The sequence below is a fragment of the Condylura cristata genome, unplaced genomic scaffold (assembly GCF_000260355.1).
Source record: "Condylura cristata isolate star-nosed mole 26May11 unplaced genomic scaffold, ConCri1.0 scaffold00010, whole genome shotgun sequence".
Taxonomy (NCBI): Eukaryota; Metazoa; Chordata; class Mammalia; order Eulipotyphla; family Talpidae; genus Condylura; species Condylura cristata.
Genome location: NW_004567111.1, coordinates 5,451,223 through 5,462,558, shown reverse-complemented (window position 1 = coordinate 5,462,558; position 11,336 = coordinate 5,451,223). Strand labels below are relative to the sequence as shown.

General features: G+C 51.1%; 2 protein-coding genes across 3 annotated transcripts in view; one reads left to right on the top strand and one right to left on the bottom strand.

Moving 5' to 3' along the window:
* UBAC2 (UBA domain containing 2) overlaps window positions 1-11,336 on the top strand; it is a 111,535-nt gene that overhangs the window by 52,914 nt on the left and 47,285 nt on the right. The window lies entirely within an intron of this gene.
* On the bottom strand, window positions 5,560-6,633 carry GPR183 (G protein-coupled receptor 183). The gene has a single exon (XM_012723147.1). The coding sequence runs from the start codon at window positions 6,631-6,633 to the stop codon at window positions 5,560-5,562; it is 1,074 nt and encodes a 357-aa protein (XP_012578601.1).

Below are 11,336 nucleotides of genomic sequence, written 5' to 3'. Positions count from 1 at the left end.
CCCCCCCCCCCCCCCCCCCGCACAGGTGTGTTGCAGTTTCTCTAAGTTTGAAGCCCCTGGATGGACCTTTTAGGGATGAGTTACATATGGTGCTCACGGGTGGCAGAAGGAAAGCTAGAGGCCTTCCTCTCACACCCTCGACAGAAAACTTTATTTTTTGAAGAAAACTTCTTGGCAGATTTTCTGTGATGACTATTCCAATGCTAAGTCTGTCTTAGTTAGCTGTTGCTTCCTAACGAGCTGAAACGTGCAATAATAAACCTCTAATCCATCATATCTTAATGGTACAAATCACATGGCGCTTAGCTAATGTTTGATGCCGTGGCACCAGCCGTTATTTCTGGAGCATGATCTTGGTGCTCGATTCTGCACCCCCACGCCCCACAGAATAGGAAGGGGTCACCCAGTGTCCGCCCGGTGGAGCTTACGATTCCACTGAGGGATCAGAGAAGAATGCACGTGAACTAGTAGGCCTTCAGTGGTGACAGTGGCAGAGCATGTTTGTTATCTAACACTCACAGCTCACGGATGAGAAGGCCGAAATCTAGAAAAGCTAAGACTGAACCGAACGATGTAGCTGATTGTCAGACCAGAACTAGGCCACGATGTGCTTCTTCTCTTCCTTTGTTATAAGATAATAGATGCATCTGAAGCTAAGACCGTGCGGTTCTGACTATAAAAGCTAGATAAGTCAAGGAAGGAAGCTGGGTGGCCTTGAGAACTCAGAGAATTCAAGGAGGAGGCACAATTAGGGTGTGAATTGAAAAATAAGCCAAGGAAGCAAAATCAGCCAGCCAGTGAGAAACAAATATTAGTGTGCTCTTTAGTAAACCTAAAAGGACAGTGGAGGGAGGCTGGTTGGAGGGGCTTGAAAGTGTGGACACTCAGCGGGGCTCTTCTCAGTCTTTGAACATGAAACGGCACAAGTTGGGGTTTGGAGGATGATGCGTGTTTGCTGGGAGGACTGGGCCGTGTCTGCCCGTCTTTGCTTTACTCTCTGCGGATTGGTCTGTTTCTTTCTAAGTAGGTTAACACTGTATGAATCACAACAGGCTAGTTTATGTTTTAGCCACAAACTAACCCAGAAATCTCAGTGACTGAGTACAGGTGCTTGCTCTATTTGGCCACAAGGCTGGGCAGAGAATGGCAGTGGGGAGTTCTCCAATTATTCACCCCCAGACTGACAAGGGTCTCGCCATCCAGAACGTCGCAGGAGCTATGCAGGAGAGAACAGCGGGATGGAATATTCCTTAATGCCTCAGCCTGGAAGTGACATGTGTCACTTTTGCCCCAAACTGTTGGCCATTTAGGGTCACATGTGCCTCAGAGTAACTCGAAGCTATTGAGTGAGCAGTAAATGTCTCCTCCAAGGCTCTGTCAGTACCGAGAATATATTTTCTACTCATTTAAAAGAAATAGTGATGAAGAGTGCGGGCTTTGGAGCCAGACTGCCATAGCGGGGAACCTGGCTTCCTCCACTCACTAGCTGTGTGACTTCGGGCAAGTCACGCAACCTCTCTCTGGTGCGTTACTCCTCATCTCTATGACATACCTGTAGAGTGCTAAACCTCACAAACATATGGCAGATTTGAATGAGCTTTTATACCAGGGCTTAGGGCCCTCTGCCTTGGAATTAGTAGCAAGTATAAATGCTACCCTTACCAGTTTCGTCTCCTTGAATTTCGTTCCAGTATAGCAGCAGAAAGGAAGGCTAATAAGGTTTCTGGCTCTAGCTGAGGGGTCAGGGGGACAGAAGTATCTGGACTCAGATGATGATACTGGCAAGAAAATGTGGGCAAGAGAGAGTGGAAGGCCAGAGAAGCCAAGAAGGATTCCCGGCTCAGCCCCGGGGTGGAGGCAGCGGTGCAGGCAGCAGACAGTAAGCGAGTGTCTGGGAAGGCAGGGCCCCCGCGGGGAGGGGGAACTGAGGCCCTGATGTGTGAGGGGCGCGGAGCCCAGGAGGGTCGGAAGGCCATGGGCCGACCTGGCCTGCGGCAGCCCACGGCCAGATGGGTGGGCTGGACTCCTTCCCGGCTCCGCCTCTCCACGTGGCTGTCCTGCCGGTTCCCTCTTCACAGACAACGTTGGGCCCACGTCTGAAGGCCAGCTGAGGTGAAGCCGGCAGGTGTTCGGAGAGCACCGTGCCGCCACAGCAGCCGTCCTCGGCAGGTGGAGCTTTCGGGCGCAGCCGTGCAGGGGTGATCTTCCAGCGACCCACTTTTCAGCGGCATGGCAGCAGCTCTCGTGGGCATCGGCCCTCTGGATTCCGGAGGGGCCGCGCTGCCCCCAGCCCGCTTCAAACCCTCGGGCGTTTCGTCTCCTTCTTACCTGAGTAGTCACAGCACTGTTTTCAGCTTTACAGAGAATAACAAACTACAGTGGCCTAAAAAGTGACCAAAATAGATCATTTTATGGGCTAATTTAAGCTCTGTGCTTCCCCTTTTAAAAATTGCCTGGTACTTTTTATTGATTTAAGTAGAAGTCATGACACCTGCCTCCTGAAATATAAAATGATCTCCACGTAAAACATAGTTCTGATTCTAGATTTAAAGGGGCTCTGGAGGGATTAGCTGTGCATTGGTGCGTCTGGTTTAAACTGCAGGGCCGCGGAGGGTAACAGTCTTCCGTTGCGTGCGACACACCTTAGCCGAGGTCACTGAGCGCTTGAGGGGCTTCTTTTCATTTCATCGCACAATTAAGAACTTCCCTGATGTCTCAGTAAGCTCTCCAGCTCTGTTAGTAATGGTACGAAAGCTGCCGTTCAATCAGATGAGTGTCGGAGCACCCTCCGCGGGCCAGATTCCGCCGCAGCGGCGGTGTGTGGGGCAGGTGAAGCCTGTCCGCTCGCCCCTGGCTGAGCTTACAGCCTCCTCACCTGTTCCCTTGAAGGTTTAGGCAGTCCCGCCTGGCCTGGCCTGGCCTGAGACGCTTCAGCCTGCCAATGCTTTCCCTGCTGTGACTCGGGTGTCCCCTCTGGCCAGGCTCTGGCATCAGGGTTCCGTTCCAGATGCCAACAGGAGCCTTTCCTGAACCTCAGTTTCTTTATGGAATGTGGGCATTCTGTGTGTTCAACCCACTAGACAGGATGGGGGCAGGGAGACGGTCCAGGAGTATGGACTGCCTCGTAATTGCTGAGTCCCTCCTACACCTGTGTGGCCATCAAGGCCAGCGTGTGCTGCTGTGTCTGCTCTGCGCTGTCACGATGCAATTTGGTTTCCATCGAACTAGCTTTGAGGTTTGTGGGTTGTTTTTCCTTTTACTTAACCAACAATTCTGCTGGAAGAGGTCCAGAGGGGTTCTAGCTCCCTGGGAGGTGAAATCGGCTGGGTATCCCCCAACTCGTACAGAAGACACCAGAGCTATGACTTCCACTGTGTTAGGTAGCAGGCCGCCTCCTTCTCCTGCAGGAGGGCAGAGGAATGCGCCGCGTGGGTGCTGGTCCCGCCCCACCTGCTCCTGAGGGCGCCAGTGGGAACCGAGTGTAAGCCAGTAGAGGGCCGCGCTGCCGGGCCAGGGGCCTGAGAAGAGGCAGGATGGCCTTTGGAGGAGAGCAGAGAGCCGAGGGGCGAGCAAGAGTGCCGACTCGGGTAAGACTGGTTGGGGCAGGCTTTACAGTTTACCTCTTGGCAGTTGGGCTTCTGGCGGTGGGGTGGAACCGCGTCTTTGCTTGGTGGCGTGGCGGCGTGATACGCTATTCCTGGGGCAGGTGGTGAGGCCGCGGCGTCCTTGCCTGACGGGCCTGGGCGCCGGCCCCGCAGCACGGAGGCTGACGCTGCTCGAAGCCGCGCGTGGCTGTGGGCGGCGGAGCTCGCGGGATGGCGCGGCGGCGCCCGTCTCCCGGAGAGCTTCCGCAGGCGCGTCGCTTCAGGCGTGGGATGATGGTGGGCGGCCCTGCCCTTCCTCCTTCACTTGGGAGGGCTGACTGGTGGCGTGAAGGGGTGGCCCAAGGCTCTGGCCTGGCCCCATCGGGGCTTCCGAGGACCACACGGGTTTCTGTCATAGGTGCCCGTTAAGGTCAGGTACTCTGTGAAAGTAAAGGTGTATTTTATTTATTTATGCATACAAGTTGAGGTGTAGATAGAAGTCAGGGGCAGGAGGATTCCCCCACAGACAGAGTGGGGAGCAGAACAGGTGGATCCACCGAAATCCACTGTTGCCGGGAGCAGCAAGGAGACGGGAAAGGTCTGCTGCGCCCTGTGGGCCACTCCCTGGCCGGGGATCGAACTCGTGCTGCAGGGACTGCAGGCAACTTCATAGTGTCAAGACTGGAGCCCTGCACCACCAGGGAGGCCTCCTTTTTTGTGGAATTAATTTGATACAAGTATGGAAGAACTCAGGAAATAATGTTGAACTGACAAATCAAGTAGGAAGCAGGAATTCAAAAGAAGCTATTCCTGGATCTACCTAGTAAACACTTGAAGTATGAGTCGTGAGTTAACGTTTTACTTTTTTATGTTCCATTGTCAAAATTGGTGTCTGTGCTAGTTATATAGGTACCGTATTGGGTTAGTTTGGGGGATGGTCCAGCAGTTTGAGCTGGCCCCAGGGTGACCCTGCCTCGGAGGTCATGCTCCTCAGGCTGTGGCCGTCACCTAGGGCGTGCGCCCTGCTCTCGAGAGTCCTGGGGACTCCACATTCGCGTTTGACTCCTGATCTTACGCAGACGAGCGGCAACTGCACCCCTCCTCCCCTCCTCCCCGCTCTTTCTGGTAAACCCAAACTAGTGAAACAGTACTTCCGACGTGAGTAAAAAAGAAAGGGTTCTCTAGAGACCCAAGAAAAAAACAAGCATGTTTGCATAGATTTTTATTCCCAGGAAGAACTAAGCCAGCCGCCCCTCGTCCTGGGGGGTACCCCCATACGCAGCCAGCTGGCCGCTGGCAGAGACCTTTAAATTCTTGGCCGGCTGTCCACGGAGAGCTCAGTGCCGCCTCACCACCCCTTAATACTATTGCTGTCCAAATCTGCCTGCCAACTTTCCCCCTGTGACTTCTGCTCATAGTTGCCGGTGAACACGGAGGGACGTACTCAGAATGTGTAGCATCCTGCGCTTTATTCCAGAGAGTTATCTGAAACAAAATCTGATGGTGCCGAACAAAACAAAACCAGCTGTGTCGTTGAGGAGATAAAGTCTAAGGTGAAAGAAACATGGATGGAAGAAATATGTTAGCCCCCTCCCCCCAAAAACAGCTATAACGGTATTGACATTTTTACACTGGCAGTGCCCAGGCTTAGCAGTCTCTCTTCTTGCCAGGGCAGTGGCAGGAAATTGGAATGATTAAATTTTTCAGGAATTCAAACCTTTTCTGGCTGTGCTGAGTTATTTAAGTCACCACACTTTTGGTGGCTGTTTGCAAATTGAACTTTGCTTTCTGTTGTTCCAAAGTATAAAAATTACAGATGCGTCGCTTCACATCCAAGCTGGAGACGAGAAAGTGAGCCCGGTAAGGGATCTAAAAGGTCCCGACTTGGAAGTCGGACAGTCTTCTCGCCTTATCAAAGGTCCTGCAGAATGGCTCGTAGAGTTTCTTTGACTCTAGATCCAAAGTTTCGTTCTCTTTACTTTCCATTTAAAGACTTGCTGTGTATCATTATTTGCGTTTCTGTCATTTCCCGAGAGTTTTCTTCGGGGACTGACTTCACGGCACTGGAAATTGACACGCTGACTTGACGTTTCAGCATCTTCATCACCTTTCTCTTGTACCCTTTACATGCGAAGAGGTATATGAAAGGGTCCATGCAGCAGTTGAAGTTCATCAGGCACACTGTGATGTGCAGGGAAATCTGGAATGAGTGTCTTTGGCTGCACTCTAGGACATCAGGAAAAAGAAGCTTCCTGGCCATGTGTTGAATGATCGCCACATGGTAAGGGGTGAAACAGAGGACAAACACCAGGATGATAAGAACGATTGTGTTGAGAGCCTTTTTGTTGGCACCAGATTTGTCAGTCAGCGGGTTCTTCTTGGCAGTTTTGAAGAGTTTGCAGCAGATTTGCGAGTAGCAGATGAGAATGATGGCGAGCGGCAGCACGTAGCCGATGAAACAGGCACCGAGCAGCATCCAGGGAAGCCCTTTCGTCTCTTCAAAGTTTGGATACTCCATACACGTGGTCCTGTCCCCCTCCAGCTTCGACATAGGCGTCAGGAGTAGTGGGAGGGTTTGAGCAAGTACGAGAATCCAGACAAACACGCAAATGCATCTCGCATATTTAATTCTTTTCATCTTGTTGTACCGCAGCGGGTGCACCACGGCAAAGAAGCGGTCGACGCTCAGGCAGGTCATGAAGTTCACGCTCGCGTACGTGTTGATGTAGAACAGGAGCGCGGTCCCCCTGCACACAGCCTCGCCCAGGGTCCAGTCGAAGCCCATGGCGTAGTAGGCTATCCGCATGGGCAGCGTGGTGGTGAACAGTATGTCAGAGAACACCAGGTTTGTTGCGTAGAGGGTCGTAGAGTTGATCTTCTTCCAGTTTGAGAAAATGACCACCAAGGCCAGCACGTTCCCCACGAGCCCGACCACGAAGACCACGCTGTAGTGCAGGGGCATCAGCACGCTGGCCACGCTGCGGTGCGCGTACAGGTCGCAGTCGCTGCCCGGAGGCGCCAGGGAGAAGGCGGTGAGGTTGTCGTCCATGTTTGTGTCCCTCAGCAGCGTCCAGGGCCTCTAGAAAAAGCCAAGAAGGGTGTTTTCTAATTGACAGCAGTGTTAGCTAAAAGCAGTGGGAGCTGCCTGCGTAAGGTCTAATTTTTTAATTTCAGAATTAATATAACTTGTAAAAGGTGTCACGTGGGATGGGACTTTCATGCTCGCAGAAGAACAGAGAGTAGAGTGTAGGTCTTTGTTCACACAACTGATGATTTAGGCAAAATGCTGGCCAAGGAACTAGGACCCCTCACGAGGCCAACCTCACGCGATTTTGTGACGAGAGGGAAGGTGCTAACCCCGAAGGCAGAGACGTCCCACCTTCCTTTTTCTGAATCACTGTCTGGTAAAGAACAAAGTCAGGCCAAGCACCCCCTTGCACACAAACCTTTCAGACAGGCATAAAACTGCTTTTTCACTGAAATTCAGCTCGACTTTTCTTTCTTTTTTTTTCCCAAATGTACATCACTGCCAGGAAATGAAATCAGTCACACACTTATGTAGGGGAATATGAGCTTACCACACGCAGTGACCTGATTTGTGTTAACCCATAAAATCTGAGAAGCATGTTTTGACCTTGTCAGGAACCGAAATTTGGGCTTATTTTAAAAAAGAAGAAGGCAGTGATGACTGGCCCTAATGACAGGGAAGAGGAGAAAGAAAAGTTTCAGCTTCTTCCAGAAGGAAAATTTTAAATTAATTTTGAGCTGTATTTCCCCTCCAAGCACCCCACTGAGGCCTGCTGCTTACAGCCCTGCATTTGCACGTGGTGGTGAGTGTCGCAGGGGTGGGGCTTTCCGTCCACATGACTCATTTGGCATCTGCATGGATTAGATACGGGCGTCCCTTGGCCCGTATGTGTCGCATGAAGATCTTTACCCTGAGGCATAACTGATGTGACATTACGTTGATTCCAGGAGTACAACGTAATTGCTGATGTCTGTGTGGTGGAAACTCACACCCCCGGTGCCCCAGCACCCCCCACACCGGTACAGAGCGGGTGGTGTGTTAGCAGGCGGATCTGGCTTGGACATCTGGAAGAGGTTCCACGGTGTCTGCTCCCTAGGTGAACCTTTGGATTATTTCTAGTTCTTTTCCTTGATAGAAATCATGTTAGCATGAAATTTCAAGTCATAAGTAGAAAAGTAGAAAATGCCTGCTATCAGTCTCCAAACAGGAGGGTGAACTTTGATAAAACTGAAAAAGAGCAGAGCAGTAAGTTCTGTGAGGTTACGTTTAGAAAAAAAAAATTTTCTGATACAGTGTTTTTGTATGCAAAGCCACCAAACTGAAGGGAAGATTTCAGGGTAGCTGGCGCTGCTGCTGCTGTGTCCTGAAGGAAAAGGACCCTGGCCCCCCTGTGTCGAGGCTCATGGATGTCTCTGACCACTGTCCTGAGTGGGGGAGACCTCCCCTCACTGAGTTCTGGCAGTCTTGAGAATATGGTGGGAGCAGCCAGCGTGGGTGATCTACTTTCATTGTTGATGTGAGCTGCTAATGTGGCAGAGACGTTTCCGAGGTACGTTCAGGTGCACGTACAGACTGACAGGGTCGGCGGTGAGGTAAATACAGCCTAGAGCACAAGGGAACAGAAGTGGGGGTCGAAGTGTTTAATAGGAAGAAGGCGAGAAAAAAGCACAGTATAAGGATGATGAATAGAAAACACAAAACAGGAGACGAGAGGCGCGTCACCACAGGCGTAAGCAGTAGACTCCACTGTTAAAAGACAGAGATTGTCAGTTTGGGTTTTTCAAACACCCCAGCTCCAGAGGTTTAAGAGCGTGTGACTGCCATGATCTGGGAAGGCTGGAAATAAAGGCAAGGAAGCCACAGAGCAGGCAGCTCCCAGCCGTGGGAGGCCGGAGTAGCACATTTGACACCAGAAAAGGGAGCATTCAAGGCATATTTGCTATTCATAGGGAGAAAGAGGTCACTAAAACATTAAAAAGAAAAAGCCACAAATAAAAATAACCAGTGGATTTGTCTGGTCACAGCAAACTTTGACAGTTTAAAGGAGAAATTGGCACATAGACAACTGTAACGGGAGCTTTTAAGCACATTTCATTAGAGTCGGAAAGATAAAAAAGAGGTGGGAGCCTCAGACAACTGACCCAACTTGACGTAAAAATCTGTGCGGAAGCCACATGAGCTTTATTTGCAAATTTGACCTCGTACGACATCGATCTTCAGAGATATCACAGAACTTTCAGAAAAACATTATAGCAGCTCACATCAACAATAAAAACATAAGTTTACAGTCTCCAAAACATACTAATAGGGAACTTATGGTTAAGAAATAACAGCGCAAATTAATTAGATTTATACAACTTCAGAAGCCAAAAAAGAACTGAGTTATGAAAGCAGAAGCAAATAATAAAAAGTCATTGCAAAAATTAATGAGATGGAAAACAAAGCAAAACCTAACAAGTACGAATTTAAGTTTTGTACTGGGGGGGGAATGGAGTGATTCTTGAAAAGCAAATCTGGGAATTACAGCTGTGGAATAGAAGTAGAAAGAAATGTCATTCCGTGTTCAGAAGGGCTCGTGTGAGGAATAACTTTCAAGAACTTAGATCAGAACAAGGCATGAAAGACCATTCCAGGCAAGGGCTGCAGCTTAGGGAGAGGCATTAGAAACTTCTTCTAGGTATCTGATTTCTGTGGGAAAAAAACCCTTTTCTCTGAACATCACGTGTGTTTCATTTTGAGGAGTATTTCAAAGCAAATTCATGGAATATGTCTTTAAAACACAGGGCTGAGGGGAAAAAAATCCACTCGATGTGAATGGATTGTGACGGGAGTAAATAGGCGGATAATTTTTTTTCAATTTGAGGAAAATGATTTTTTTAAAGGTCAGCTTTTCTTGCAGAAGCCGTGGCATCTGACAGACTTTCTAAGGTAGCCCACTTGCAGACTTGCGCGTTCATTTTTGCCAGGAGACTAAACCTGCAGCTTCCGCACCAGGAGACTGAGCATTGCAGAGGTCGAAGCTCGGCGGAGCCGGACCTGGCTTCACCGTGGCCCCAGGCCGGGCCACGAGCAGGGCAGACTGGAAGAACTGAGAGTTTGGGGTTGAAGAGCAGTGCCGGCTCTCAGCGCCAGCCTCGCCTGTGAAGGCCCCGCTGCCGCTGCTCCCCCAAGCCAGAGGACATTCTCCCCAGACCGCGGGGCTCCCACCGGAGCAGAGCGAGGGCCTTCCCAACCAGGGTCACCGAGTCCCGGGACACTAAGGGAGCCTGTTGGGGGCCACCTTGCTGCCCACCCTTGCCCGGAGTCTAGGGCAGCGCTGGCAAATGTAGACTTGTCCCTGGGGGCTCGGAGGGCCTTGGGTGAGGAGAGGCCAGGCTGCTTAGAAACATGATCACTTGCGTGGCTTGTGATCCCTGAGGCCGGTTCCTTGGCGGTCCGCTCCGCCGGCTCCCGCCCGGCCGTGCGCTGGTCTCTCCTGTTACTGATGCTCTAGTTTTAGTTAAGTTTATCTTTCCCAAACTAAGAGGAAAATCCTTCCGTGTCCTGACTCTCACCCAGCCTGTGTCAGCCCATGCTGTGCACCATGTTCCCTCAGAGACGCTACCTCACACCTTCCTCGGGCTGCCCCAGGGTGCAGCTCGCCTGCCGGTGGCTTAGTTTCAGCCCCTGCGGGCTGCGTCTTGGAAACGAGGTGCCTCTGCACACTTGTAAGACTGAGGGCGGGCAAGGGGCCGGTCTGGGCAGCTGCCTGCGCTCCCCGCGCACCTGCCAGGCGGCTGCTCCCCCCTCAGTGTCCTGTGTCCACCGCTGGCCGCCACCAATTCCTCTTCTAATCGTTTTTTTTTTTTTTTCCCCAGGGTGGTTCTTTCCCTTATCTGTCTAGTTCTTTCCTTCCTTTCGGTCTAGTTTTGAATGTATTTTACGTATCTGACATTTCAGCACTGTGAGGCACCAGCCTCTGCCTTGTCCTTTAGAGTAGCTACACCTCACTACACTTTGGAAGTGCTGTGGTTTGTGACTCTGCTGCCTAGGGAAGAGCACAGAGGAGTATATTTTCTAAGTCTTTTTTCCCATAGAGTACTTTTATTCATAAGAAGTGTATCTTTATAACGCCCTCCCCGGTGGCACGGGGGCTAAGGCCCAGCACTACCCACAGGGTGCAGCATTTGGCCTGTTCTGCTCCCCACTCTGTCTCTGGGGACTCTTCTCACACCTTCCACCCCGGCATCTGGCCTACACTCCCTTTCCTGCATGCATAAATAAATAAATTTTTTAAAAATTAAAGAAAAGCCACGCCCGTCCCCAAGCGATCCTGAACACCCGCGCCCAGAGGCATGGGCCAGCTGTCCAGGGGACAGGAGAGCAGCGGCAGCTGCTGCCTGGGGTGAGGCTCAGTGTCCACAGCCTCCCAGGTGCCTTCTGCAGGGGTCAGGCTCCCAGCCAGTCATCTCTGCGATGCGCTGGTCTTTTTCATAAGAAGCAAAGCAGACCGTACAGTTTTGTCTCGGTAAAGCCACAAAGCTCTGAGAGGCCTTGCTGCATCCCAGTTGTAAATAGCAAACTCTCCTGCTGCGAAGCAGCCTCTCAAGTCAATTTCCTGACACTTTACAGTGGGCCTGTGTATGGTTCTCTCTGGAATTGATTTCATGACTAATAGATAACGTTTCTTCTGACATGGTCTTCTCGTTTTTGCATAACCGGACATGTTGACATGAACCGGCAAG

What these genes read in the sequence shown, in the direction of transcription:
- GPR183 (XM_012723147.1), bottom strand. Translation starts at nt 6,633, where the DNA reads ATGGACGACAACCTCACCGCCTTCTCCCTGGCGCCTCCGGGCAGCGAC.